Genomic DNA, 12,128 nt, shown 5'->3' with positions numbered 1-12,128 from the left:
GTTGGAAAATCAGTTTTTCTCAAAGTAATTGTAACTACACATTCAAACATGAAAGAAATTGTATTCAAAATCAAATAAAAATATATAGGGGGTCCTGACTTCTGTTGGCAAAAAAGCACCTTCCACTCCAGGAACATTTTGGAGAGCTGCAAGGTGGTGGCCTATGCTTGTATAATCAGGCAGACTTCATAGTCTTCAAAAACAAATGGGAAAACCACATTTTAAAGCTGTTTATTTAAAATGAAACATTAGCTTCCCTGCCACTTAAAAAAAACACAAGAATACATTGGGGTTTTTTACACTGTAATAGAGAACACTTGTAACCAGGAGGGAATGAGCCTTTCTACCTATCACTGCAACGTGGCGGCTTCTGGGATGAAACTTGGTAACTGCTTAATAACACACAATGGTATTACATCACAGTTTAGGCTGCAAGAGAAGTAATATATCCAATTAAAACGGCAGGGGTAATTTAAACAGGCAGATTACAGTAATTACCCAGGTTGGAATTTGGCCAGGACAAATGGGTTAACACCCCTACTCTGAAAAACAGGAACGTTGTGGGATTTTTAATGACCACAAATAGTTAAGACTTCGATTTCCTATCTTGTCCAAGACAGAAAGGAGTTTGTTTTGCTCTCACTTATGCTGCTGAGTAAAGCTGGAATAAATCCTTTCAGGTCAGTGAGGTTTATGCTGATGTACATAAAATAAAAGTTTGGCCCAGCGTGCTGCAGAGTCCCATGCGGAGGTTCAGCAGAGATTGGGGGGACAGTATCTCCTACTGAATCACCAAATCCTAACAGTGCTGAAGGTATGTATTCCTTGGATAGGTCCCATCTGGCCCTGACCTGGCTTGACCCTATTTAATTTATGACCTCTGATGGAATTGCTGCTGCCCAGGAACGACACTGTCATGAGTAACAGGCTGCGCTCTGAGACTGCTGCCTGCCTCAGAAAAGCCTTCTGTGCTGTGGTACGTAATTAGTAATGAATGTCACTGAGGTGGATTTAGAGTACAACCAGTGGAAATCTGGTCTAGTTCCAGTAAACCCCTAAAATGTCATCACTGTAATGGAGATCAGGGTCTGCCTCATGTTTTAGCCGACTGCTTCTGGCTGCAGTTGCAAACACTTTGGTTTTGGAAGGCGTAAGAGCTAGGAATCTAATGCAAGGAGACTATATAACTTTTAATGAATCAGGCCCCTGAGGTTTACTTTTCACCCATTAGTTTTGGAATGCAAAACACATAGTTAAATTAGATAACGATAGTTCCCCAGTATCTTCCAATTATAAATCTTAATAACTATAAAGGCCCCACATGAAACAAGAGTTCTACATGACAAGCACAAAAGGATTTGTGCTTGACTTTCTTTTAATCCAACATAAAGAGAAGAATAATTCAATCAATCAGTTCAAATGAGTTCTACAGCAAAAAAAATAAAAACTGTTATCCTAGAATGATAAATGGGGCTTTGAATACCATGTTATCTATTACTTTGGTTAAAAAAAAAAATCTAAGACAGTATGAGGAAAAGTAAGCACAACAGAACACAGTATTAATTCAAGAAGCCCTAAAGCCTGTACCAATATTTAAAATACAAAAGTTTTCTTGTAAGGGAAAAAAAAAAAACATAAGAGAAGAAATAACAATTTGCTCACAAAATGGATATTACAGTAACACTAACATAAAATAGACTCCTAATAAGCAATTTTGCAGATGTTATTTCTGCTCAGATCTCGTATTGATTCAAATAACCTTTGCAATAATTAGCTGTAGCTCAAAAAAGATAAACAAATCATGAAAATATACAATTGTTCTGGACAAAAGATAGAGAGCACTTCAGTGTTTCTAGCCCTGATCTCCAATTTGCTTATTATTAGAGAAGACAGGAGTAAATACAAAAGCTGGCTATTTCAGCCAGGCAATAGCTAATGCCAAGAAGAGAATGCGCATTCAAAGCTGTCCCAACTTGCTGCCTAATGAGTAGCAATTAATACATCTTATTGTATTTCAAAATGCTGAAGACTCCATTCACATCAAAGGGAATTTTTCAAGGCTTTTGTCATTGTTCATTTAAAAAGTATAGAGCTATCTTTAGCATTTTATAATTGACAACAATATTTCTTTTTATCCCTCAATGCGGAATGTAGAATAATGGATTTTAAAACATGTAATACGTGTGAACTGTAGGCATTTTAATGTTTCTTTTTGTTTTTGTCTAATTAATCTTGCACTGTGAAAAAATATCTGAAATGAAAGTCTAAGATAGATGTATATCCTGCTGTGAAGACCTTTACTCTCTATTTATTCACAACTTCCAATCCACCTTTTCTCCTGAATGGACAGAGGTGACTTTGGCTCCCTGTCAGTGCAAAGGTGGGAGATGCTGCAACCTAACACTATGGGCTGGTGTATTTGACAGGGAAATACAACACTAGAGTGTAAAAATTCTGCTTTTTCTCCTCCAGTCTCTGCATGAGAGGAAATGTCATGAAGAGGAGCCACCTTTCAGATCTGTCTCCAGGGACAGCTTTATCTCAGCCTCCCGTTCTGTTTTCATGAAACAGAGTTCCTCTAACTTAAGGAAGATTGTAATAACCTCAGAAAATTAAGATTAAAATCTGCAAAATAGGAGTATTTTCCTGCTGTGAAAAGAATTAAAATGTACAACATCCCTGGAAGGGCACATTCTTTGCTGGTGGTCTGTCTTGAAATGCAGTGATGGCATTTACAGGCAAAACTTCTCTTTCTTGCAGGCTAGGGATCCATCCATCCAGAGCGACTGTAGGCGTTCGTCATCAAAGAAAAGGGACTTTGCTGGGTCAAGCAGACTTTATGGCACACTGGTGAGATTTCAGTCTATTAGGTAAGCTTCAGTATACTCTATCCAATGCCATAGGTGCAGATAGCTCTGACAGCCTTCCATTAATTTGGATTTTTGCAGAAGAGTAACACGGGAAGATTTTCCCAAGACCTCTCCTCACCACAAGCAGGATTCAGACCAAGGCAAGACAAAAGATCTCTTGGTATAAAATAAATTCAGCAGGTACTTGGGGAACGAAAGTTATTTGTTATATTATTTGTCAAAATAAGAGAACAGGAACTGAGGTCAATGGGATAGATTGGCCACATCCCGAAAGAACAATAAGAATCAGAATGGTTGGGGTTGGAAAGGACCTCTGGGGATCATCCAGTCCAACCCACCTGCTAAAGTGGGTTCACCAGAGCAGATCACACAGGAATGTGTCCAGGCGGGTCTTGAATGTCTCCAGAGAAGGAGACTCCACAGCCTCTCTGGGCAGCCTGTTCCAGGGCTCTGGCACCCGCAAAGTAAAGAAGTTTCTCCTCATATTCAGACGGAACCTCCTGTGCTACAGTCTGTGCCCGTTGCCCCTCATCCTGTCACTGGGCACCACTGAAAGGAGTCTGGTCCATCCTCTTGACATCCGCTCTTGAGATATTTATAAACATTGATGAGATCCCTTCTCAACCTTCTCTTTTCCAGGCTGAACAGACCCAGCTCTCTCAGTCTCTCTTCATAAGAAAGGTGCTCTAGGCCTCTCATCATCTTCGTAGCCCACCGCTGGACTCCCTCCAGTAGTTCCTTATCTTTCTTAAACTGGGGAGCCCAGAACTGGACACAGTACTCCAGATGCGGCCTCACCAGGGCAGAGTCGAGGGGGAGATGGGCAGAGGGGCATCTGGCAGCAAGAGGAAGAAACACAGGAGATGGAGATGGCCTCAGCTGGGAGCTGACTGAATTTGTACTTACAGACTGGCATGATGGATCTCTGTATTAATCCACAGAGTGCTTGCCCCTCATGCTGTAGGTAGGAAACCTGACATATGATGCATGTGGGGTTTTTTTAGGTAGTAACTGCTTCCCTGGATGCCACCAATCACAGGTTTTGCAGAGTAAATGCAAGCGCCAGCTCGTTGTTAAAAGGGTGAGATTGGCCCAGGTCAGAAGCAGTGCTTCCCTGGGCTATCTTCTTCTTGGTCACTGCTTCACCAGTAAAGGCGGGCAGCACCCGCTCCGGGAGGAGAGCCCATCATCTTCCGGGGGAGGTTGATGGGGCAGTCCAGGCTGCTGCCCAAATGGCCACCACTGAAACAACAGGCACTCATCGATGTCAAAATGTATTCACTTTGTCTTACTTTCACATCAGTGATATCCTTCTCAGGCAGTTTTCAAAGGATGCTGGACCATACAGATGGTTCAATGGAGGAATAAGAAAACGGGCAGTAACGCTAACAAGATGTCTGATGCAGAAAGGTTCCTTCTCAGGTCCAAACCCAGCAGCTTCTCCCACTTCTAGGGAGTAACAGCAGCTTCCTGGCAGAAAAGGCGACGGTTCTCTTTCTCATAAAGTCAGCTCCCTCAGGCACCTTCTTGCATCAAAGTTTCATCATTTCCACGTGGGAAGTGCACACTGTCCTCAGCATGTCATCACAGAGAGCCGAAGCAAATGTCTCTGCAGAGCATCGGGGCGTGGAGGTGGGAGACTCTTCCCGAGGCAATCGATTCCTTTCATCAAAACCCCGGCTTTCTAACTCAGCTCTGGGGAAGCAGGAACCCACTAACAAGTGGGAGGGGGCAGCAAGGTCTGAAGCCCTTATGAAATATTTTGCTGCCCTAAGGGATCTTGCCTTCTTCAGGTGGCTCCTTAACATGAAAAATCCCTCTGGATCTCTGTTTACTGCAAATGGCATCTAGGCTACAGGTCTCAGATATTATAAGGATTTATCTAGCTTCTTCCTTCCTTGGAAGGTTTTGATAAAAATCAGACAGCAGGTGTAGTACTTTAAAATACTTTTTGCTTTATAAGTGTTTTCATATTTTAAGCTATTTGGGGCACTCAGAAAAGGAAAAATTTTAGAAGAGTAAATCCAATGTTTTTGTTAGGCTCCTAGGCCTGTATTTTGGTATCTAGGTGGGCTTCCTGATCTTTGTAGCCCTGAGTGCTCACCAGTCCTATAAAACTCCCTGAGAGCTGCTGGTGCTCAGCACCTCTGAGAGTAAGGCCATCCATATACCTACTTAATTTTAGGCATCAAGGATCGACAACTTAAGCTTAAAATGCTACATATCTCTGTATTATTGCACCCTGGGTTAAAAAGCAGTATGTTTAAGTTGTCTTAGTTGTTCTTCACGAACCCCAACTGCTCAGCCAGTGCAGCTAAAAAGCCAGCCACCAACAGCCAGACAAGCTTGCCAGCATGCTGCCCACTGCGGACCAAAAACCCAGTGCTCTGTCAAGGGGGCCTGTTACAAAGCCAGGCTGTTATTTATACGCTGCAGTTCCAGAATCGTGGTAAGCATCCGCAGCGCCCACCGCTTAGTATTGTGAAATGACTTTCTGAAACGTTTTGCTTTTCAGCTAGAACAAAAACGTGATTTGTTCTCGTTTTGGAGTGGGGAGGGGGGAATACAAAAGAAAGATGAAAAAAAAAAAAAGGAGGGAAGGAAAAGATTTGCAAGTTCTTTTGCTTTTTATTAAAAAGAACAAAAAAAATCAACAGCAAAAACTGGAAAACCCCCTCTTCCAGATTTAAGTAATGTGAAAACAAAACAAAAGGGTCCCAAGATCTCTGCTGGAAAACTTGAAAAAACAAGCCATCCAAGAAACCTCTATTAAACGTTTCCAAGAGTTTCTTTTTAGCCTTAGAATGTATTTTATGGAAGCCAGGGAAAATGGGGACATGTACAATTTGTCACGTCAGATTAAGCAAACATACTTAATATTCCCTGAACAGGACTCTGACTGAGGCTCTCCAAAGATTAAATGTCAATATTTTACTTTAAAAAATAAAATTTCAGGGAATTTTGTAAATAGTGCGTAACTTGAGGTGATACTAGATTGTACTCTAGAAACACCTTATAGTTAGAGCAATCTTGATAAGCTGTGCTCTCTGGCACTTGGAATAAACAATCTGTATTCTTGATAGCATTTCAAAAGCACAGACAAAAAACATTTGGGAATGGAAAACAATTACCCCAATTACCCTTCTGGTAAAAGAAAAAAACAAAAAGAAAATGCGTCTACTCAACTGCATAAAAACCCAGTGTATTTAAATACACTCCTAGCAATTAACTGTTTTAAAAAAAATATAGACTAACGGGTTAAAAATCAGGTTTAGGTGCTGAGCTGTTACAAAGAGTAGTTCACTTTGCGTTTGGACAGTGTTAAAACAATGTTTTTAATGAGGATGCTAGTGCAGAAACCGGAGATTAAACACAAAGAGACGCAGACAGCTACCACATGCAGGAAAAGGAGGTTACAGGCACGGCAGCACCAGGCGCTCGCCCATCACCGCGGGGAGGAGGAAGGGACAGGCATAGCAACCACAAGCCCAAAAGCAGAAAAGCGCATACCTTCAGCTTGGAATGAAAATCACGAGATTTCCTTCTGGCAAGAACCTGAATGTGACTAGACACCTGCAGGGTAGGGGAAGGGAGGAAACAAAGGAAAAGCCTGTAACCATGGAGATGAAAAGCCCCCTACAACTGGGCAAGCCAAACGTACCTTAATGGCGGCTTGAATTTCTCGAACTTTCTTTCTTGCTAAGACCTGTATGTGACTAGACACCTACATTGTTCAGGTTTATAGGGGAAAAAAAAAACAACAAACAAAAGAAAAACAAAAGGCAAATCAAATTTTAAATGTCTATTTTTTTTTTCTTAAAAAGAAAAACCAAAAACTTTTCTGAGGGGAGGAAGTTATTTGCATCTTCAGTAAGCTCTGCTGTTAAAGATACCACATTCCCAGCCAGATACCAAGCTCTTAGAACCGAGGCTTAACAATACAGGTCATCACTGCAGCGACTTGATTAAGGGAAAAAAAAAAAAAAAGGAAAAAGAAAAAAGGAAAAAAAAAGTGTAACCCACCAGGTTGTGCATTCAGCTACAAGACAGAAGACACAGTTCGCAGTTGGACGCAGCCCATGTGCTTTGGTACGGATCCCATCCGTGGGCAGCCCCTGCGCTCTCGCACGGGGAGCCGACAGGATTTCTGCCCCATCTGCCAGGGATGCAGATGCCCACTCTGACCATTTGCCACTAGGCTCGAGACATAACTTGGCACTGAGGAGTTTTATCCATTATTTATTGTGTTCTGCAGCTCCAATGAGGAGCCTCAGGCTGTGCTTTGACTCCACTGAAATGCTCTAAATTCTGGAACAAATGATAAAACCCTGGCAAAACACAGGTCCCTGAACCTGTGCTGGCTTCCTTGGTAATTTCAGCATGAATTCTGCCCACAAAACACTCATGTAAGTGGAGACCAGTAACTTGACATCAGCTTGAGCGATGTCCGGGTTTGGCCCATCATCATTACATTTTGATAGGAAATTTGTGTAAACCCAGTTCTGCACTAGACCAGTTATTGGTCAGAAGTTGTTGCCTGTGCAGTGAAGGGTCTGGGTCCAGATTCACATTCCTGTTTACTCAGGCACGTACTGAAATCCATGCTATTGATGGTGAGGGTTTAACGATACTGCCCAGCATCGCTTGGTAGCACTCAGCACCCTACAACCCTCTGTGTGAAGGTTTACAACCTGCAGTGATGGTAAAAACTGCTAAAGAGAAGTCTCTTACTCTTATCTGACCCAGGGCATACCATATCAAGTGTTGTACATTTTTCCTAAATTAGTTACAATTCCTGTCTGGGAAGGAACAAAGCAAAAGAAAAAGAGAAACAAAACTTCATTTCCTTCCTCTATAAGACTATTCCACGACAATAGCACCAAAAAGCCTGTATTTTTAGTAGAGAAGCACACAGTAATGCGTAAATGAGCACAGCCCCTGGAGGCCACCTTCAGAGACTTCTTCAGGAAGCAGCTCAGGAACCAGTTTGCAGTAATTCAGAGTTAGAGTATTGCTTACTAAGCAATTTTGTAGTCAAACACGTAGACCAAGTTTTCACACGTGTTCATTTGTTTTGCTTTCAGTGGGATATTAGCGGTGTTAAAGGTTATACAAGAAGCACAATCATAACGTTTAATTGCTCAGTGGAAACTCAAAAGTAACGACCATGAAACTTTTCCAGACACTCAGTCTAAAGTGATTCATGAATCGCTATAGAGGGATGTAAAGTAGAGAGGCAGAACATTGCCACGTGTGAGCCGCAACAGCTCTCTTGGTTTCACCGCGGCTCTACCAGCGGACACGGACCAAGGATCTAGCCCCAAGGTCTGCATTTTGACTCGGATGTGACTTTAAGATCCCAGCATAACCCCCAATTACTGGAGCCTGCATGGGCATAGCAGGGAAAAACTTACGACCTTGTATTTATTTTTTTTTTTTTAAGATTTCTTTGCCAATCTTTTGTTCGTTCTGCATGTGCTGCAGTTACTCTCCTTTCTCATGTCTTTTTTCATCCCTTGTACATATGTTTTCTTCCTGACAAAGGACACCACTCAGAGCAAAACATCACCCAGGCCAAAGTGCTTTAAATCCGAGCGCTGGCAGCAGGCCACCTTTGTGTGTGCTGGCTCAGCATCACCTTTCCCTGCACCACACAACACGTGTAGCATGCAAGCGTACGAGCCTCTGCCTTCCCCTTCGCCACGCACCGGGACGGGGAGAGGGGGAACCTCGCGCTGGATGTTAGAGAAAGTGAGGGGGCTCTGTGATTTGTGAAGCATTTTGAAACAGCGCAAGGGTTTAGTAACCACCGCATAAACTACACAGAGCGTGTGCCTTCTGTGAGGCTGCTGATCACTGCGGATATTATAAATTAAAGGATTTAGTCATGTAAGTTAAAGGTTATATGATAATCATCTGAAAAAGACTCAAGACTGGTTAGAGGTTTATTGTGACTCTTTGACGAATGAAATCTTACTGTGGTCACAGACCAGGAGCCAGAAGGCTCTTAAGAGAATTTTGTTATTTTTTCATACTTTAGCAAGTACTGCCCGTGAGCTGAGAGCGTGATTAGGATCAGCCCTGCTGGATAGTTTTTATTTATTTACCTCTTATATCCAAGGATCATAACCTCTGTTATATAGGTGGACTGGCTGGACTTTTACAAGTTCCATTATTCACCATCCCAAAATAATCATTATATTCTGTAATTATCCTCATAGAGGAATAAGGCACAGTACTTTATGCTTCTGCTTCAACTTTTGATTTTTTTTTCCCCCCAACTACAGGCGATAATAGCTTCATGTACACACAGCTTAATAAAAAAATGCATCCTTAAACCGACACTGAAATGATGCACAACGTAAAAAAGAGGAGTTTTAAAATATTTGCTAAAGAGTGTGTATTTAATCTGAACAGTGAGGTCAATACATCATCTCATCAGAGCTGAAGCACAGACAGCCACTGCAGCCAAAAATGCCATGTTTTGTCATTCACTGACATGCATACTTCCCCACTGGGTTATTTTACCTGCTTCCTGGTCCGTGTCTTCCCTGTTCTAAGTTTGATGTATCTGGCTATCAATTCATTCCTACCTGAAACAAAGAAAAAATTCATTATGAAGGACAAGAACATCATATCCACAAACACCATCAAAATACCACATTTAAACATATGAGTTCCATGCGTATGAGGCTATGTTTTCTTACATCTATTCTGCTTTTCCTTTGTGAACTATTTACCAGTATTTCTCATCTTTCATCAGTATTTCTCTTCCCTCTGCTCAACAGACATTGCATGTGCCACACCACAGAGGGCTGTGGGTTCAGGGTTTTCCCACAGAAGTCCTACAGGTGTTTGCAGGCAGAGAAGCACCTCCTTAGCCAGTGGTGATTCCCATGATGTCTTGTTGGAGAAACCTCTGTGTTGGGTGTTGACACAAGGTCTGGGCTCCTCTGATTTCGCTTCCAACTGTGCTGGGTGGAGTTTGCTCCCCCAAAGCACCAGGACCCTGCTGCAAGGAGCAGCTGCTCTCAAGAATGCGGTGTGTCACCCGAGCACAAGAGCCAATCCCCCAGATTTTACAGTTTCACACCAGCTTTTCTCCAAGTTTTAATTCTATGAGAAGGACGGCAAAATCTGTCCCTCCTGCCAAGAAGCACTCTGCCTGCTCCACTGACCGAAACCACCGTCCCAGTTCAGCAGGTTATCAATCACACCCTTAACTCGACGCACAAGAGCCGTCACCCTGCGGTGACTGAGTTCCTGCTGCAGTGGGGTCGATCAACACGGTGGTTTGTTATTTAGAGCTCTGTTTCTCTTGGAAATGTATAGTGTTTCCAAGTTTCTAAAATGGCTATTTGACTCTTCTTCAGTCACACATTATGCTACCTAATACAAACTAACATTTTCTTTCCAAATAATTTCCTTCCGAAGTATTGCTGACATGGAAGATAACACAGTTTTATGTGGTGCCCTGTTTATTTTCACTGCATATTATGTTACTTCTCCATGAGTTGTAATAACTTAAATATACTTGTTCAACAAGTCCTAAGTTATGGAGTTATTTGCATTCAGCACAGGGGATAAGCAGACTGTGTGCAGAAAATGAGAAAACGGATTTAGCAGCAAGCTGCAAATGGGGAGGTTAAGAAAATAAGTTGTAACCCACCAACTTATTTTAAAGTTGACAAGCACATACATGGAGAGTGCAGAAAGATATCATATCAGCTGGGGACTCAAACTCTTTCGGTTTGACGTAGCAGAGGAAAGACGGAGATGTTTTGAAGCAGCATGTCTATGTCAAAGGGCATTTTGTTGACTGGAAGACTGAACATGATTCCTCAAACTATACCTTCATTTTACTTTTTTATTGTCTTCCCCCCTGAGCCTTATTTTACAGCCTTTGTCTCACAGCTCCCCTCTCTTCCATGGTTTGGTAAATGGGTACTAGAATATGAAATATCAATGTACTTCAGAGTAGAGCTTTGATTTCTCCAGCTCCCTTTTTGTTTTGGTCTGGACTGGGGACCAGGTTTCCTGCAATGCACCACTGCAGAGGCAATGTGAGGTTTGTATAATAACTCTTCAGCAGGTCTCTTCAGGACAAGCTTCAAGAGGTAAATTTTATGTGAGCAAACAGCTACACGAGCAAGCAACATTTCTGAACACAAATGAGGGATTTCTGTATGCAAAAGGAGCAGCTAGTTACCTAATTTCACGCTAAGACCCTGTCTTTTGGCGGGACAGCAGTTCCGCAGCACCGTGCCCACAAGGTACTTGCCATTTGCAGTGAACAAGAGCCTTTGTGTTCATGGGGTGAATCCAGGGAATGCTCAATCTCTGTATCTCCCTATTCTTGTGTTCTTTCGCATAATCCAAACAGCTCACTTCAAATATGGAGATTAAGTTTTCTTAGTGGTGCCCGTCCTGCTATGTCCTCGTGCTGTAACAGCAGCTGCCTCACAGTGACAGGACCGCAAATTCACTTGCAGGTGTTGGACATGGGCAGAATGGAGCTGCTCTACTCTTCGTTAACATTAGGTAGAAAAGTTCTACAGTGCAAAAATACACAGTTTGGGAAAAGGAAACATCAGAGAGGCTGAGAGCCTGAGGCCACCGCAACAAGAAGGGAGAGAAAAAGGTATACAGTGATAGCACATAATACTAAATGTGCTCTGGACAAGAGTTTTCCAAAACCTTCTTGCTTGGTACTTTTTATGCCTCTGCAATGTTCCTTTAGTGAGTACTAGGCTAGGAGACAGTAAACAGGTGCACAAAAATTAAAAGAAAACAAGGAAAATGCATTTAAAGGACAGCTCAGATTCCCAGGCAGACACTTGACAGAAGAAGCAACTTTATAAAAACCACCAAGCACTGAAAGTCTAGGTTCTATTATTCAAAATACCAGTCAAGTGCTGTTTCCAGTTGAGCCCCAGTCCATCCATGAAGTGCTTTGACTTGAATCAAGAGGGGGTTTCTTCAGCCTCTATCTAGCCCAGCAGGGGGTATGACTACCAAAATTGTGGTTTTGCAAAGTGATCGTTTCCCCTTAAGGTGAAGTCTAGCTGGAGCCTAGCTCAAGAAGAGTCAACAGGGTGGAATAATTTGACTTGAATTACAGGCAGGAGGAACTCTACAAGAAACCATGTAAAGTGGCTGCAGCAACAGCCTGATATTTTCCTTAAAGCCATGTTTTCAACACAGTAAAAAAACATGCATCATGTTTGGCCAGAGCAGGAGATGCTGTAGCCTGTTGAG

General features: G+C 42.3%; 1 protein-coding gene across 5 annotated transcripts in view; it reads right to left on the bottom strand.

The window, feature by feature from the left end:
- The window catches only part of TEAD1 (TEA domain transcription factor 1), a 162,890-nt gene that overhangs the window by 37,224 nt on the left and 113,538 nt on the right, over positions 1–12,128 (bottom strand). For 3 of the 5 annotated variants that reach the window (XM_082059195.1, XM_082059194.1, XM_082059196.1), the window contains exons 4-5: positions 9,399–9,463; positions 6,532–6,594 (exon numbers count right to left, since the gene is read on the bottom strand). In XM_082059195.1, coding sequence (XP_081915321.1) covers positions 6,532–6,594; positions 9,399–9,463 — 128 coding nt within the window. The remainder of the gene's footprint in view (positions 1–6,531; positions 6,595–9,398; positions 9,464–12,128) is intronic. The other 2 variants (XM_082059197.1, XM_082059198.1) reach the window with 1 other exon arrangement.

The sequence above is a fragment of the Streptopelia decaocto genome, assembly GCF_964273445.1.
Source record: "Streptopelia decaocto genome assembly, chromosome: 7".
Lineage (NCBI taxonomy): Eukaryota > Metazoa > Chordata > Aves > Columbiformes > Columbidae > Streptopelia > Streptopelia decaocto.
This window is presented reverse-complemented; position numbering and strand designations above follow the sequence as displayed.